General features: G+C 40.3%; 1 protein-coding gene across 2 annotated transcripts in view; it reads right to left on the bottom strand.

Annotated features, from left to right (window-relative positions):
* Nucleotides 1-11,912: 11,912 nt before the first annotated feature.
* The window catches only part of bloc1s4 (biogenesis of lysosomal organelles complex-1, subunit 4, cappuccino), a 39,458-nt gene continuing 34,177 nt past the window's right edge, over nucleotides 11,913-17,193 (bottom strand). For both annotated transcript variants that reach the window (XM_060850070.1, XM_060850069.1), the window contains one exon: nucleotides 11,913-13,318. In XM_060850070.1, the coding sequence (XP_060706053.1) occupies nucleotides 13,229-13,318 (90 nt within the window). In that variant the 3' untranslated portion in view covers nucleotides 11,913-13,228. The remainder of the gene's footprint in view (nucleotides 13,319-17,193) is intronic.

Here is a 17,193-nt window from a genome sequence, read left to right as displayed (position 1 = left end):
TATCAGAAAGTTGCAACAAATTGTTGACTGCCTATATGAGGTAGTTACTACAAATTGCCTAAAATCGACATTGGTGTTAGAAGTGGGATGCACAGAAATGGGGTTGATTGGCTTTACCTTTGAGGGGCTGGGAGAAGCAGCAGTCTTTAAGTAACAATGGCATTGGGATTACTTTAGATTGAGTGATGGATATTTTAGTGGAAAAATAGAATCCCTACAGTGGAGAAGCAGGCCATTCAAGTCTACACTGACCTTCTGAAAAGAATCCTGTCCAGACCTACAACCTAATGTATCTCTGCATTTCCCATAACTAATCCATCTAGCCCACACATCCCTGGACACTGGATAATTTAGTTTGGCCAATCCACCTAACTTGCACATCTTTGGACTGTGGAAGGAAACCAGAGCAAATCCAAATAGACACAGGGAGAATGTACAAATTCCACACAGACAGTTGCCCGAGGGTGGAATCAAACGCGGGTCCCTGGCACTGTGAGACAGCAGTGCTAACCACTGAGCCACCGTACCACCCATTAGTAATGGGAGCTGTATTGGCAATTGTAGAAATATGTGAATGATATGAGTCTGACCTTGACAGGCTCTTGGAAGAGGTTATAAAAGGAACAATCGAGTTAGAAACAGTCCTGAATAAGTTGTTTTATGATACCCAAATGTGTGCTTTACAGTTGGATAAGGAATATAAGAAGCTGCAGGAACTGGTAAACGAACTGCAAGGGTAAAAATGTTTGGCAACACAAGTGCAATTAATTCACTATGTACAGCACAAGAACAAAGCTGGAGGTAGACCCAATGTTATGACCAGACAAACTGAATATTGATGTTGAGATGGATCATAAACCAGATTTATCCCCTAATTTAGCTAAAATTTAAACATGCCAAGCAGAAATCTGAGAACAGACAGAGCTAAGAACTGCTATCTCACAAAACAAGGTAGGTAACCTTGGGAGCAGAGCTAACAGTGCTTCCCACACTGTTGCATTTCTATGTTGTGAGATAAAGCTGGTGTGTAAAGTCACCCAGGAAGTGGGAGGGGTGGGCAACGGACTAGGACCCGTAGCATAGTTATGGACGAGATTGACAAATCCCTGTGAAAATTGGATTGTATTCACAAAGGTTCTCATGCCTGTTACAAAGACAGCATTCCTTACATTTGACTGAAGACTGTCTTAAAACATCGCCTGAAAGCATCAATGAATCAAGTCGTTCAAATCTTATTCCATCAAAAGTTTAAAAAGTGATTTTCGTTTAAAATGCTGGAAAGATGATCATGTTGTGGAAAGAAAAGCTTTGCCTTGTTCTCAAAACAGACACACATTTTGGAAGGCATGCGACTTCTGGGATAAGAAACATTTTGTCTGTATACTTGTTTCATTTTAAGGTAGTGTTAAAAATTTTTTAAAAAGTTATCTTTAAGACAATAAAGTTTTAAAAAGACAGTTTGAAAGTATAAGAAAGTATAACATGGCATCACCTGGTGACTTCTGTCCCGCCCCTTCTCAGAACAGCAAAAGCTACCTCTTTCTGCTGAGAGCTTTTTAAATCTTATCATGCACCTTCTGCGTTGTGAAATGTGGGATTTTGGACAGGACTAAACTTTGGATTTCTAAATTTACAGAATTTACAGTGCAGAACTCAGGAGAGATTATTAAAATCTCCAGCACAACACAAATAGGACAGAGTATCAGGAAAAGGTTAGCAATCAAACTTCAAGCACACTGGACAAACAGATGACAAGGAGAAGAGGGAGATTAAATACAGGACTGAAGGTGTTGTATCTGAATGCACACAGCATAAGGAATAAGGTAAATGAGCTTGTGGAGCAGATTGAAATTGGCAGGTATAATGTGGTGGGCGTCATGGAGACGTGACTGCAAGGGGATCAGTATTGGGAGCTGAATATTCAAGGGTATACATCCTATCGAATAGATAGGCAGGTAGGCAAATGGAGTGGGGTTGCCCCATTAGTAAGAAATGAAATTAAATCAGTAGTAAGAAACAAAGTAGGGTCAGATGGTGTAGAAGCCATTGAGCTTCTTCTGAAGTCACTGTGTCTTTTGTTTCTGCATTTTAAAACAGGTTTCAAGAGCATAATGAGGACCCTAGAAGTCTTGCCGAGACAAAATTTTTGACGTCTATCAGCTTTGTTGTGTGAAAGGAAAAATAATAATAAACTTGTAAGAGGTTGTATATAAGCTATTTGAAGAAAATTAGTTTAAGGAAAAAGTTTTAGATAAATCAATAACCTCAGCATTTTTAAGATTGAATTGTTAAGTTCGACATTTCATTTTCTGGCGAAAATTAACTTCTAATATTAGTTTTATATATGGATGCATTTTAATTCCAGATGATACTCAGTTCAAATGTTTATTAGGGTGAATTAGTATGTTAGAGAAAATAAGGAGAGTTTAGTATTTTGAAACAAAACTGATCAAAATTCAGGAAGGGATTGTTGAGACTATCACTATTTTTCTTCTCTTTTTTAACTCAATTTTGTTTGGAACCGTGAGTTGCAATTGATTATCAAACTTTGAACAGTACCTTGGTGCAGGCAGCCCTTCAAGTGGGGGAAGAGAAAATAAATGGTGTTGTAATGGGGACAGTATAGTTAGGGGCATAGACACTGTTCTCAGGTTGTGTTTCCTGCTTGGTGCTCGGTTTCGGCTTATCTTGGGTAAAGATCCAGTGGTCATGGTACACGTAGATACAAATAACATTGATAAAACTCGGGCAAAGGTTCTGCTAAGGGATTGTGAACAGCTAGGAGCTAAATTAAAATGCAGGACCAAAAAGGTAATAATCTCTAGGTTACTACTTGAGCCACGAGCTAATTAGCACAGGGTCAAAAAGATTAAGCAGGTAAATGTGTGGCTCAAAGATTGTGTGGAAGAAATGGGTTTGAATTCATGGGACATTGGCACCAGTACAGGGGAAGAAGGGACCTGTCCCTATGGGACAGTCTTCTTCTGAACCAGGCTGGGCCCAGAGTCCTAGCGAACTGCATAACTAGGGCTGTAGACAGAGCATTAAACTAAATCGGGAGAGAGGTTTCAGTTATAGTGGAAATTAGAAAACCTGAATTAAAAAAGGAGGTAAGAGTGCAGAACTCAGGAGAGATTATTAAAATCTCCAGCACATACACAAATAGGACAGAGTATCAGGAAAAGGTTAGCAATCAAACTTCAAGCACACTGGACAAATGAATGACAAGGAGAAGAGGGATGGTTAATACAGAACTGAAGGTGTTATATCTGAATGCACACAGCATAAGGAATAAGGTAAATGAGCTTGTGGCGCTGATCGAAATGAACAGGTATGACATGGTGAGCATTACAGAGATGTAAGGGGATCAGTATTGGGAGCTGACTATTCAAGAGTATACATCCTATCAAATAAATAGGCAGGTGGCCAGAGGGAGTGGGGTTGCCCCATTAGTAAGAAATGAAATTAAATCAATAGTAAGAAACAAAGTAGAATCAGATGGTGTAGAATTTGTGTGGATAGAATTGGGGAACCACAAAGGTAAAAAAAAACTGTTGGAATTATGTACAGGCCTCCAAACAGTAATCAGGAGCTGGGATGCAAGATAAACCAGGAAATAGAAAAGATGTGTAGGAAAGGCAAAGTTACAGTGATCATGGTGGATTTCAATGTGCGGGTGGACTAGAAAAATCAGGTTGGTAGTGGATTGCAAGAAAAGGAATTTGTGGAATGTCTATGAGATGGCTTTTTGGAGCAGCTTGCGGTGGAACCCACGAGGGAACAGGAAATAGTGGATTCAGTGTTGTGCAATGAGGCAGACTTGATAAGGGGGCTTAAGGTGAAGGAACTCTTGGGCAGCAGTGATCATAATATGATCGAATTCACTCTGCAATTTGAGAGGGAGAAGGTAGAATCAGGGGTAATGCTATTTTAGCTGAATAAAGGCAATTACAGAAGCATGAGGGAGGAGCTGAGTAGAATTGACTGGGAGAGAAGCCTAGCTGGAAAGACAGTGGAACAGCAATGGCAGGAGTTTCCGGGAGTGATTCAGGAGAAACAGCAGAGATTCATCCTCAGGTACAAGAAGTATGGTACAGGGAGGGGGAGGCAACCATGGCTGAGTACAGAAGTCAGGGATAGCACAAAAGCAATGGAGAAAGCATATAAAGTAGCGACGGGCAGTGGGAAACCTGAAGATTGGGAAACTTACAAAGACCAACAGAGGGCGACAAAAAAAATAAGGGAGGAGAAGATTAAATATGTGGGTAAGCTAGCCAGTAATTTAAAGGAAGGCTGTAAGAGTTTCTTTAGATATATTAAGGGCAAAAAGGGGGACAAAAGCAGACATTGGGCTGCTAGAGAATGATGCAGGAGAGATGGTAGTGGGGACCAAAGAAATGGCTGAGGAATTAATAATTACTTCATGCCAGTCTTCACATTGTCTGTCATATTACTGTCAGTAATATCCCAAAAAATCAAGGGAGTGAGGCGGCAGAGGTATGTATGGTGGCCATCACCAAAGAGAGGTGCTAGAAAAACTGAATGGCCTTAAGGTGGATAAATCACCTGGACAAGGTGGACTATATCCCAGAGTTCTAAAGGGGATAGCTGAAGAGTTAGCGGAGGTGTTAGTGGTGATCTTTCAGGAGTCGCTAGAATCAGGGAGGGTCCCAGAGGACTGGAAAATCACTGACGCGACACCCCTGTTTAAGAAGGGAGTAGGGCAAAAGACAGAAAATTACAGACTGATTAGCTAACCTCAGTCCTGGGTAAGATCCTGGAATCCATCATGAAGGATGAGATTTCTGAATACTAGGAAGTGCATGGTAGAATAGGGCAATGGTTTCATCAGGGGGAGGTCATGCCTGACAAATCTGCTAGAATTCTTTGAGGAAGTAATGAGCAGATTAGATCTAGGAGAGCCAATGGATGTTATCTACCTGGAAATCAAGAAGTCCTTTGACAAGGTGCCACACAGGAGGTGACTGAGTAAGGGCCCGTGGTGTTAGAGGCAAGGTGCTAGCATGGATAGAAGCGTGGCTGTCTGTGAGAAAGCAGAAAATGGGGATGAAAGGGTCCTTCTCAAGATGGCAGCTGGTGACAAGTGAAGTACCACAAGACTCGGTGTTGGGACCACAACGTTTCACTTTATACATTAACGATCAAGATGAAGGAACTGAGGGCATTCTGGCTAAGTTTGCAGATGATACAAAGATAGGGAGAGGGACAAGTAGCATTGAGGAGGCAGGGAGGCTGCAGAAAGATTTGGACAAAGAATTGGGCAAAGAAGTGACAGATGGAGTACAATGTGGGTTAGTGTGTGGTCATGCACCTTGGTAGGAAGAACAGAGGTATGGACTATTTTCTAAATGGGGAGAAAATTCAGAAATCTGAAGTGCAAAAAGAATTGGGGATTCTAGTCTCACTATAGGTGACCCCACCACATTATACATATTCACATTGACCGTCTCTCATACATATGCTCTCTCTCTCTCTCTCTCTCACACACACACACACACACACACACACCATCACACTCACACACGCTAACACTCATAACTCTATGGGGTGAATTTGTATTTGCAGATACATTCTATTTTGTTCAAAAAGCACACAATCTGTAGTCAGTCAGTCCATGTGACATTTTATAAATTACTACTTTGGAAATAAAACTAGTCTGACTCCAGGTTAGGATACAGACTCTAACCTCACACTTTTAATGCATTGTCTGAGCTGTTAATTTTAAAAAAAAACTTGTAAAACCTTAAATTTGTCTTAGAGCTGTGACTTGAAAGAAATTCTAGAATTTACATATTGATTAATTGAAACCTGCGTCCCCATTCTAAGTGATTAAAGATTTAATGGCTGTCTAGGTTTGTGGAATACATTGCACTTTGATTTTTTAAATATAAAATTGTGTCCTATGTACCTGCCTCACTAGCTACCTGATGAAGGAGCGTCGTTCTGAAAGCTTGTACTTTCTAATAGACCTGTTGGCCTATAACCTGGCATTGTGTGACTTTTAACTTTGTACACCCCAATCCAACAATGACTAAATATAACATGAATATGGAGTTGCCAATCAAAGGAGGACTGGTGCTGACCAGCTAACTACAGAGGACGTTAGCAAAGAGAAAACAAAGAGCGAGCAGGCTCTGGCAAATAGCAGTTTTACTGCCGGAGTGGCAAGCGGTCTTTTTGGTTTCGCTATCAAGTGATTATCCAGTCGTTGATGGACTATAAGTTCTGAGAAAACAGCACCAATCTGTAATAACTCAATGTTTCCAGGAAGTGTGTGGAAACCATTTGCATTGACTGGTGACTTTAGAATTCAAGCGAGATGTATAGTCCTATTTACCTGCAATCTAACCCATCGTCACAGGATTTCATGAAAGCCTGCTATTCATTGTTGAAAGATTTATTTAACTAGCAATTTAGGATGGTTTTTTAGTTTATCACTTAATTATGTCAGTCTGTACGTGTCTGATTGGGGTTTAATAGTCAAAGAAGATTAGGCTTAGATCACAGATATTAGATTGCCTTGTAGTTTGTTTTCTGCCAGTTACCTTCTTAATAATACCATGAACAAAAGTTAACAATTTAACCAGTTATTGGTAAAGGGCTGGTTCAGAACAATTGAGCAAATTTGAGTGTCATTGAATATTTAAGTTCATTATGTTGTAAAGCCATTGATAATGCCTGCACACGCACATACAACATGGGTGCTGGGGAAAAAAATAAGCACTACCACAGTTAGGCGGTAGTGTGTGTGTGCGTGCGTGCAGGCGTGCGGTTTAAAAAAAAGAAAAAGAAAAAAAAAACAGAAATAAAAGCCATTGATAGTAAAGTTGATTTGGGTTAGCTTGCTATTCCTGTGTTGTTACAGGATGTAGGTTTGTCCTGAAAAAACAAACTACAACATGTAGCTTTTGTCTTTGTCTGAAAAAGTGGGTGATGATATAATTGCATTCAAGAACTTTTGCCCCACCCTTTAAAATCAGTAGATCATTCAATGTACAGCCCAAGTTGTCTGCACAGTTTATAATATCCAATGTATTGTAAAATTTTAAATTTCTGAATTGTCAGAGATATTTGGTTAATTCATCCAACAATATCAGTAGTAAGGGCTTGGGGAAGAAAATAAATCAGGAAGTAGAAAAGGCATAGAAGAAAGGCTTTATTACAATAATCATGGGGAATTTCAATGTGTAGGTGGACTGGGAAAATCAAATTGGTAGCAGATCTCAAGAAAAGGAATCTATGGAATACCTGAGATTTGTTTTGAGCAGCTGGTGGTAAACCCCACTAGGAAACAGCCAATTCTGGATTTGGTGATGGGTAATGAGACAGATTTGATTAGAGCGCTTCAGGTGAAGGAACCTCTAGGGTACAGTGAGCATAATATGATAAACTGCAGAATGAATTCTTCGAGGGAAAAGTATTACAATTAAGAAAAGATGCAGAGAGAAGAGCTGGCCAATTGATTGGAAGGGGATCCAACAGGGAAGATGGTGGAGCAGCAATGGCAGAAGCTTTTGGGGGGAATTCAGAAGGCAGAGCAGAAATTCATCCCAAGGAAGGGGAAACATACTAAGGGAAGGAAGCATCAGGCAACCATGGCTGACAAGGGAAGTCAAGGACAGCATAAAAGCAAAAGGAAAAGCATACAATGTGGTGAAGATTGGTGGGAAGCTTTTAAAAGCCAGCAGAGAACACGCAATAAAAGGAGAAAGGGAAGATGAAATATAAATATAAGCTAATAGTAACATAAAAAGAAAGGTGCAAGAGTTTCTTTTCAAAGTATCTATGAGGTTAAGAGAGGCAAGAGTGGACATCGAACCACTGCAAATGGAGGCTGGAGAAGTACTAATGGAGAACAAAGAAATGGAGGGGGGGGAAGAAGAGAGAAATGGGATGGCATGGTGGCTCACTGGTTAGCACTGCTGCCTCACAGCACTAGGGACCCAGGTTCAATTCCTGCCTTGGGCAACTGTCTGTGAAGTTTGCACATTCTCCCAGTGTCTGTGTGGGTTTCCTCCCACACTATATAAAGATATGCAGGTCAGGTGAATTAGCGGCGGCACGGTGGTTAGCACTGCTGCCTCACAGCACCAGGGACCTGGGTTCAATTCCCACCTCAGGTGACTGACTGTGTGGAGTTTGCACGTTCTCCCCGTGTCTGCGTGGGTTTCCTCCGGGTGCTCCGGTTTCCTCCCACAGTCCAAAGATGTGTGGGTCAGGTGAATTGGCTATGCTAAATTGCCCGTAGTGTTAGGTAAGGGGTATATGTAGGGGTATGGGTGGGTTGCGCTTCGGGGGGTCGGTGTGGACTTGTTGGGCCGAAGGGCCTGTTTCCACACTGTAAGTAATCTAATCTAAATTGCCCGTAATGTTAGGTCAAGGGTAAATTTAGAGGAATGGGCCTAGGTAGATTGCTCTTTGGAGGGTCAGTGTGGACTTGTTGGGCCGAAACTTGAAGGGCCTGTTTCCACACTGTAGGAAATCTAATCTAAGACACCAGCAGCATCCCAAATCATGGAGGAGTGTAATGGCCATCACTAAGGTGGTGCTGGGAAAACTGAAAGGTCTGAAGGTGGCATTGGGTGGTGATCTTTCAGGAATCACTGGAGTCAGGGAGGGTCCCAGATGACTGGAAAATGGCTAATATAATATTCCTGTTTAGGAAATATGGGAGGCAAAAGACAGAATCCTGACCTTGGTCATTGGTAAGATTTTAGAGACCATTATTAAGGATGAGTTTGCGTAATAAAATAGGGCGGATTCAGCACTGCTTCATCAAAGGGGGTTCATGCATGACAAGTCTATTAGAACATTGCGATATTAAGCAAGTTAGACAAAGGAGAAGCAGTGGATGTGATCTGTTTGGATTTCCAGAGGCCTTTTTGAGTAGCAGCCTCCTGTGCGGCACCTTAAGGTAGCCTTTGGTGTTAGGAGCAAGGTACTGACTGACTGGCAGTAGGCAAAACAGTAGGTATAAAGGAATCTTTCAGGATGGCAGCCAGTGACTGATGCAGTTCTGTAGAGGTACATATTGGGACCACAACTGTTCACATTAATGTATAATGATCTGGATGAAGAAACTAGGAATTGTTGTTAAGTTTGCAGATGACACAGCTAGGTGAGGGACAGGTATTATTGAGGAAGTGGAGAGACTATAGAAGGACTTAGACAGGGTAGGACAGTGGGCAAAGATGTGACATATGCAACACAATGTACAAAAGTTTCAGCTTATGCACTATGGGAGAAAGAATAGAGGCACAGACCATTTTCTCAATGTACTTTGCATTTGCAAAACCAAAGGGACCAGAGAGTATTCATATAGGATTCTCTTCAGGTTAACATTTGGCAGTTAGGAAGGCAATGCAATGTTAGCATTAATTTCAAGAAGACTAGAATAAGGCTCTGCTTTAGTCACATTTGGATTTGAATGTTAAATAGAATGGTAATTAAATGAGAATAACCTAGAGTCGTCTGATATTCACAATATCTATTCAAGATTTACTTGGAAATTTGACAAGTATGAGATGATATTCATCAAGGCACTGGTAATTTAATATTCTAAATAGAACAATCTTATTCATGGTGTTCAAGTGCGATGGTTAAGGAATCTATAAGTGTATGATTTGCAACTGGTTATTCTAGTAAATTTCTAATTGCAGATTGTGAACTAGAGCTGCAAGTTGTTACAAAGTGAACATAGACCATTGGACTTTCAAATGGTACGATGAGAATCTGATTTTATTTAATCCTTCATGGGACATGGATGTGACTAGCAAGACCAGTATTTGTTGGCCATCTTTCATTATCGCCTGAACTGAAATACTGCTGGATCACTTCGGACAGCACTTGAGTGAACTACATTGCTGTTGCTTTGGAGTCACATTTAAGACGGATCAAATAAAGGATGGCAGATTGGTGTCCTTTTAGGGAAGGCAATGAACCAGATTTTTTTTAAAAAATGACAACTGAGTTTACAGCAACCCTACTCTGATCCTAATAATTGTATTGCGAGCTAGAAGAGAGATACAAAGTTCAGAACAAATTTCAACTACTACAATATTTAAATTCTCATTTAATTATCACTATTTAATATTCAAATCCAAATGTGACTAAAGCAGAGTCATATTCAGCCTCCGTATTCTCGTCCGCTTGAAATAGTTGACTCTAAAGTTGACTCATGTTGACAACACTTACATAACTCTGGATCAGATTGAATGTGTATGCTAATGGGAGGTTGCTGCCTGGATAGAGTTCAACAATTATTGTGGCCAGAACAAAATGGCGCACTCTTCTTTTGCTGGTGTGGTTTCAGTTAATTACAGTGCAGTAATTTTACTGTCTAAAAACAAAATCAGATGATGATATTGAACTACAATCCTCCCTCGATAGCTCTTGGCAGAAAACAGAAGACCTTTTGAGATTATGGGAACAAGAATTTACACTAAATACATATTGCAACATACTTTTACCCCCCCGGCAGGTTGTGCAGTAGGTAACTTCAGTAAGGCAGCAATCCCCAGTACAGTGTTGAAGTGTGCTCAAGCTTTTAAGTGGTATTTAAAACCAAAACTTTGGGGTGAGAGGTACTGCTGACCATAGTTGACACTTGAGCAACTTTTTTTTTTAAAAAAAGCACTGAAGCATAGAATAGCATGGACAGGAGGTCATCCAACCCAAACATGTCTGAATGGTTTCTTTCAAGAAGCAATCCAGTTTATCCCACTACACAGCACCACATATCTGCAATTCTTTTCTTTCAACTAGCTAAGTAATTTCCTTTGGAGGGCTATATATGAATCTGCTTTCTTCACTCTCAGACAGTACATTCCAAATCCTAACGGATGTTAGAAATCTCTTACTTGGACAGATATTTTTAACAAAACTGGTGTATGTGCATCACAATCTTCAAGAGAATTAGGATTTTTCCAATCAAGTAGGAAACCATCTGATTTTAACTGATCCATCTATATGAACAAAACACTCAGCACAAGTTTCGAAGTGCTCTGTCTATTAGGTCCAAAGTTGCGAACGGTTTTATAAACCTGGCAGGAAAAAGCAGGGTAATAGCTCAGTCAACAGCCACAATAAATAGTACAATATTTGAAAATAAACCCCAACAAAACTGCTGCCAGACAGCTGTAGGAAAATGGGCTGAGAAGCATTGTAGTGGAGTGCTCAGCCTGTTCTGATTGCAAACACTTAACATCGCAAGAGGGTGTAGAGAACAAAGTGTAAAGCTCTTCTCCCTGTGAATTATTACAGCAGAGAGGAAGCCATTCGGCCCACTGTGAATGTACAAAGGCTAGCCTTTTAACAAGGTTAACAGCTTCAAAAGAAAACTTGACAGGTATGCACATTATTACACAATGAGTATCTGTCATATCTGTCCTAGTGGACAACAAAAATTAGGAATAAACGGAGTTTCATCTTAATGTCAGAGTCATACAGCACGGAAACAGACCTTTCAGTCCAACCAGTCCATGTCCAATATAATCCCAAAGTAATCCCACCTGCCTACTCCTGACCCATATGCCTTGAAACCTTTCCTATTCATGTACTTAACAAAAATGTCTCAAACATTAATTGTACTCATATCCACCACCTCCTCAGGAAGTTTGTTCCATATGTGAACCACCTTGTGTAATGTATTTTTAAATTTCTCTTCACCTTAAAAATGTGCGCCTAGGCTTGAAAACCCCATCTTTGGGGAAAGACAACCGCCATTAACTCTGTCGATACCCCTCATTATTTTATAAACTTCTAGAAGATCGCGTTATTAGGTATTTTAAAACAGATTTAAAAACACTTACATTCTGCATTATGGTTACATTTAAGTGCATAGATAATTATTAATTTAGTTCATAAAAATTTACCAAATTAACAAACAGGACTCCATTGTACCTCTTTATTTAACTTCTCCAATTCTGCTGAACATAAAATCCAGCTCTTGCAACGTAACCTTGGTTACTTCTCTTTATGCAGACCATCAGTCGCCTTTCTCATTCTATCACCCGGAAGCGGTTTGGTTTATCTTGAGGTAACATTTTCCCATATCAATCCAATTTATTGCTGTTTTTTCTTACAATTGTATGATTCCATTGTCACTTAAATCAAGTCATTTTGACAGTGTAACAATCAAAAACAAGAATAAAAATCAGACTGTTGAGCACACTTCAGTCCTCAGATGTGAGCTTGCTTCCTCCAGCCCATATCTGTATTTCTCAGTTTGGATTTGTGAGGTACACTTTCCAATCTAAAACATTAAATTGCAAACAATGAAAAAAAAATTGTGCTTCAGCTGTAGTGTCAGGAAAAAAAAATCAATTTTATTTCATGCTGATACTGCGGTTAAGTGTTAATGCAGTCTAAATCCAAAACCATTCTCCAAACCAGGAGTTTGAGAGAATGGGCTATTTCACCTTGCTGCAGAATCTATGTAGCATCATCGATAACTCAGTTTCACCAAATTCTGATTTGCACCAATGCAAATGTAAATAATACTAATGTATCCCAATACTGACAGTGACATATCACAACCTGACATGCTTTCAATTTTCTTTGGAAATTGAACACATCTTGTACCTTTTTTAAAAGCAAATAAACCATGCACTGTTGGGGGATACAATGTTGAGAACAGCAATTTAATAATTTCCAACATAAAAGAAAGTGTGTAAAACCCAGTGTCTAAAGTAGTTAATTGTATAATTTCTTTTAAAAAAAAACCATTGGTTCTGCAGAAAACCAACAGGTAATTGTTTCACCCTCAGTTTACAGAAAGTAAGTAATGGAAGCTCAAGGTGTGTTTTAAGGCAAACAAAGTGCAAAAAAAATGCCTTGGCATTAGCATGGATATTATATCATTAAATCAGCAAATATCAAAGAGTCTCAAATAAAACTCTTGAGATCAGCATAAAAACTCATCTTTGGCAACTATAAATCTGTAGACAAATATCAATACTGTTCAAATCTGATCTGTTAGCAATATTAACTTTGTGCATATATTTAGGCAGTTTCATATCAAAAACAATATTTTGATATTAAAAAGGAAGACAAGAATGTTGGCCTCCAAGGTTTTGAACACCAGCTTGTTTCATAAAGGAAATGACCATTGCTTCATTATTGAAGTGATTTACAGTGCATCCAGTAGGTTTAGGCAGGTAGGGTTCCTCCTTTGTGCTGCTATTCTTTCAATGTTATAATTCATGTGCTAAGAGTTCTGCACTGGGAAGTAATCTTCTGTCCGGAAGAGGGCTGGAGGTTCACATTTTTGCTGTTGTCTCTTAGGCAATGATGATTTCTAGAATGAGAAAAGCAAATCAGTTATGATCAGACTCTCTCTCTATTTTGTCCTTCAGTATAAAAATTGCTTGGTCACTTTTTAAAAAAAAAGCCTTGATCTCAGCATTGCTTTTGGGAGAACCAACAGTGATCTCTCTTCTACAAGTCTTCCAAGTAAGTGACTGACATATCAACAGATATGTGCACCAGCCATTTAATAATTCATGATTTGACAACTGACTAAACAAAAACTAAACCAAAAAGGTCCAGTGCCCAAATAAAAAGGTGAGCTCATTTAAATATATTAAGCAAAGTTACAGCATAGTATAAATCAAGTGTGGTGTCAGGATACAGTAATATTTATTACTGAATGAAAAATCCAGAAATCTAGACTAATAACCTGGAGATAATTGTTCAAATCCCATCATGGTAGTTTGAGAATCTGACTAAATAACATTAAATCTGGATCAGTAGTAGTGACTGTGAAGCTAGTGGATTGTCAAAAACTGAACCAATTCCCAAATGCTCATTAGGTAAGGAAGCAGTCTGCTTTCTGCTGCCTGGCCCATAAAAGTCCAAATGGAATGCGGTTGACACACAATTGCTTTCCAAGACATCCAACTGTAGCAAACAATACACATTAAATGAATAAAACTGGACAAAAAAAAACTTGACTTAAAAAAATCTTGAGAATAAAGTCACTTCAGCCCATTCATTTTGGGAAGTTCTGCCACAGACTAATCAAATCGGATAGTCATACTTACAGAATCACATTCATCAATCTACTCTGTCACCATCCTAGAGTTCTCCCTTTCCCACTTACAGAAGTGATGACACAGGAGAGTGGCACTGACAATTCTCAATAATGATTTGTAACATCAGGTCAAATAAGGAAACCTTCTTCTGATTACTACCTTCTCACTCAGTCAGATGAAGAATCTGATGAACACTATTTGGAAAAAGCATTGAAGGTGGCAAAGACACAGTGTAATCTGAATGGGAGGCTTCAAATGTTCAGCACCGCGTAACACCTAAGTACTACTACAGCAACTGAGCTCCGAGGAACACAGCCGTTTGACTGATCTTGCAGTAGGCACTGAGATCACCATTAGAAGTGGAAACTACTCTCACTTATACTCAAATCTGTCACAGATGCATCTGCCCATGATAATATTTGTAGGAGGTTACTGCACAGTCCCTGTGGAGAACACAACCCATTTTTCATACAGGTTATCCTCAATCCATCACTTGTGGTAGAAACACTGGTAAATGGATCAACAACAGATATGCCATGAGGTATTGGAAGCTATTACGTAGGATTATACTTCCACACCAACTGAAACCGCTCAGCCCAACATATACCTCACTCCACAATGACCTTCAAAATCACACAACCAAACCAAACCAGAAACGCAATGAGATGAAGAAAAAGGGCAAAATATGTGGAAATAACATGCAATAGAAAGAGTAAGGATTTTTTCAACCAGTGGATCAGATTGAAGTGCTGCAGTTCAAATTTAGAGGCTCAATGGTGATCCCTATAGTTAACACATGAAAGCAAAACAAAGACAAAGACAATGCATTTACACATCTTCAGCCAGATCTGTTGAACTTAAGTCGATTCACTTCACGTGATAATGAAGGAACCATTGAGTATACTGGGTGACAAGGAATGACAACATCCTTGCTTTGGTGATTAAGACCGTGCCCCTAGCCATACCTTGAGTAAAGCTGTTCAAATACAGCTATAACAAAAGTAAAAAATTATCCAGTACATCCTGTACAGCAGCCACATAACTATAGGGAGCAAATGTATATTTTTTAAATTTATTCATTCATGGATGAGCTAGCTAAGCCAAATCCTAATTGATAGAGAACATTTCCAGGTCAATAAGGTGAGTGGCTTGATGGGACTTGTAGGTGTTGGCATTTCCATGTATGTATTGCCTTTGCCCTTCCTGATGAAGGGCTTGTGCCCGAAACTTCGAAATTCCTGTTCCTTGGATGCTGCCTGACCTGCTGCGCTTTAACCAGCAACAAATTTTCAGCTCTGATCTCCAGCATCTGCAGACCTCACTTTTTACCCTTCTAGGTAACAGAGATTGAGGGTCTGGAAGGTGCTGTTGGAGGAGCCAGAGTGTTACTATAGTGCACCTTAGAAACTATACACATTGTCACCGGTTCACAATGGCTGCAATGTCAGCGAACGTTCTAAGTGGTGCATGAGGTGCCAATCAAGTAGGTGGCTGTGTCCTGGATGGTGTCAAACTTCTTGACTGCTTCTGAAGCTGTACTCATCCAGGCAAGTGGACAGCATTTCATTGCACTGTTGGATAGTACATCAGAGGGAGGGCAGGATTTGGAGAGACAGAAAGATAGTTACTTACCACAGAATTCCAAGCTCTTGACCTGCTCTTGTAATTAAGTTGGCAGATCCAGTTCTTCTAATGGTAACCCTCAGGATACGGATAATGGAGGATCCAGCAATGGTAAACCCACTGACTGTCAAGGGATGAAGATTTGATTTTCTTCTTGTTGGCAAAAGTCACATCATAAGTTTCAGGCAATGAATTTAACTTGACACTTACCCCCTTAACTCTGGGGGCATTTCGCCCCCCAACTGAGGATTCCCTGCTCTCGTGATTTCTGTCACCTTTAACGGTATGACATGACCAGACATATTCTGGATCAGTGGTGCTGGAAGAGTACAGCAGTTCAGGCAGCATCCAACGAGCAGCGAAATCAACGTTTCGAGCAAAATCCCTTCATCCTATCCACTCCCGTGTCAGCACTCTGCAGGGACCATTCCCTCTGGTCCACTCCTCCAATCCCAATACCTCTCCACACCATTGCAGAGGGTGTGGCACCTGCCTGTTTATCTCCTCATTATCCAAGGCTCCAGACACACCTTCCAAGTGAAGTAACAATTTCTGTACTTCATTCAATCTAGACCATTGTGTTTACTGTGCTTGGTCTCCTCTACATTGGGCGACTACTTTGCAGAACACCAGGCTCAGTCTGATTAAAAAAAAAATCAAGATTCCAGTTGCCTGTCACTTAAATACAGTGTTTCCACACCAACATTTCTGTCGCAGGCCAATTGCAATGTTCCTGCGAACCTCAATGCAACCTTGAAGAACAGCTATTTTCTGCCTAGTCCATCTTTCCATTTATTTTTGCCCTCGACACCCCTGGTCCGAGGAGTTGTTATTAGCATCGCAAACCTATTCTCACCCACTCTTGGGCCGATCACATTACATGGGTTACTTTAGCACAGCCTACCCATTCTCTCTTACCGAGCTATCACTTATTCAGCTTCTCTTTCTGTCCTGGCTTTTCCCCCTCTTTTGCCTACCCCTTCATATCTCTCTGGATTGTGTGTCTACCTGTGAAGTCACCTCTCCATAGCACAACTCAGCTTCAGTATAAATATCAGTGTTGCTCAAGCTGCTTGTTGCCACACTTGGTTGAATTGGGCTTTGATCTTAATGGTGTCACTCTCACTCACCTCCAGAATTCAGCTGTTTTGTTCAGGTTTGAAGTAGGATTGTAAAGCTCAGTGGCCCTGGCAGAACCCAAATTGGGCATCAGAGAGCAGGTTATTACTGAGAAGGTGCTCGATAACTCTGATGACACTTGCCACTTTAAGGATTGACTGATGGAGGACAGTAACTGGCCAAGTTAGATTTGTCCTGCTTTTTGTGCACAGGTCAGGTAAATGCCAGTGTTGTAACAATTTCTGAAGCACAAGTTGACAGTACTCTTGCAGGAATTTTATCAGGGCCCTTAGCCTTTGCAGCATCCAGTGCCTCCAACTGTTTCTTGATATCATGAAGTAATAAAGTTGGCTGCAGACTGACACCTGTGATGCTGGGGACCACAATGATCTGTCGC

The sequence above is a fragment of the Hemiscyllium ocellatum genome, chromosome 34, assembly GCF_020745735.1.
Source record: "Hemiscyllium ocellatum isolate sHemOce1 chromosome 34, sHemOce1.pat.X.cur, whole genome shotgun sequence".
Taxonomy (NCBI): domain Eukaryota; kingdom Metazoa; phylum Chordata; class Chondrichthyes; order Orectolobiformes; family Hemiscylliidae; genus Hemiscyllium; species Hemiscyllium ocellatum.
Note: the sequence above shows the minus strand (reverse complement) of the source record. Positions and strands in the feature narration are given on the sequence as shown.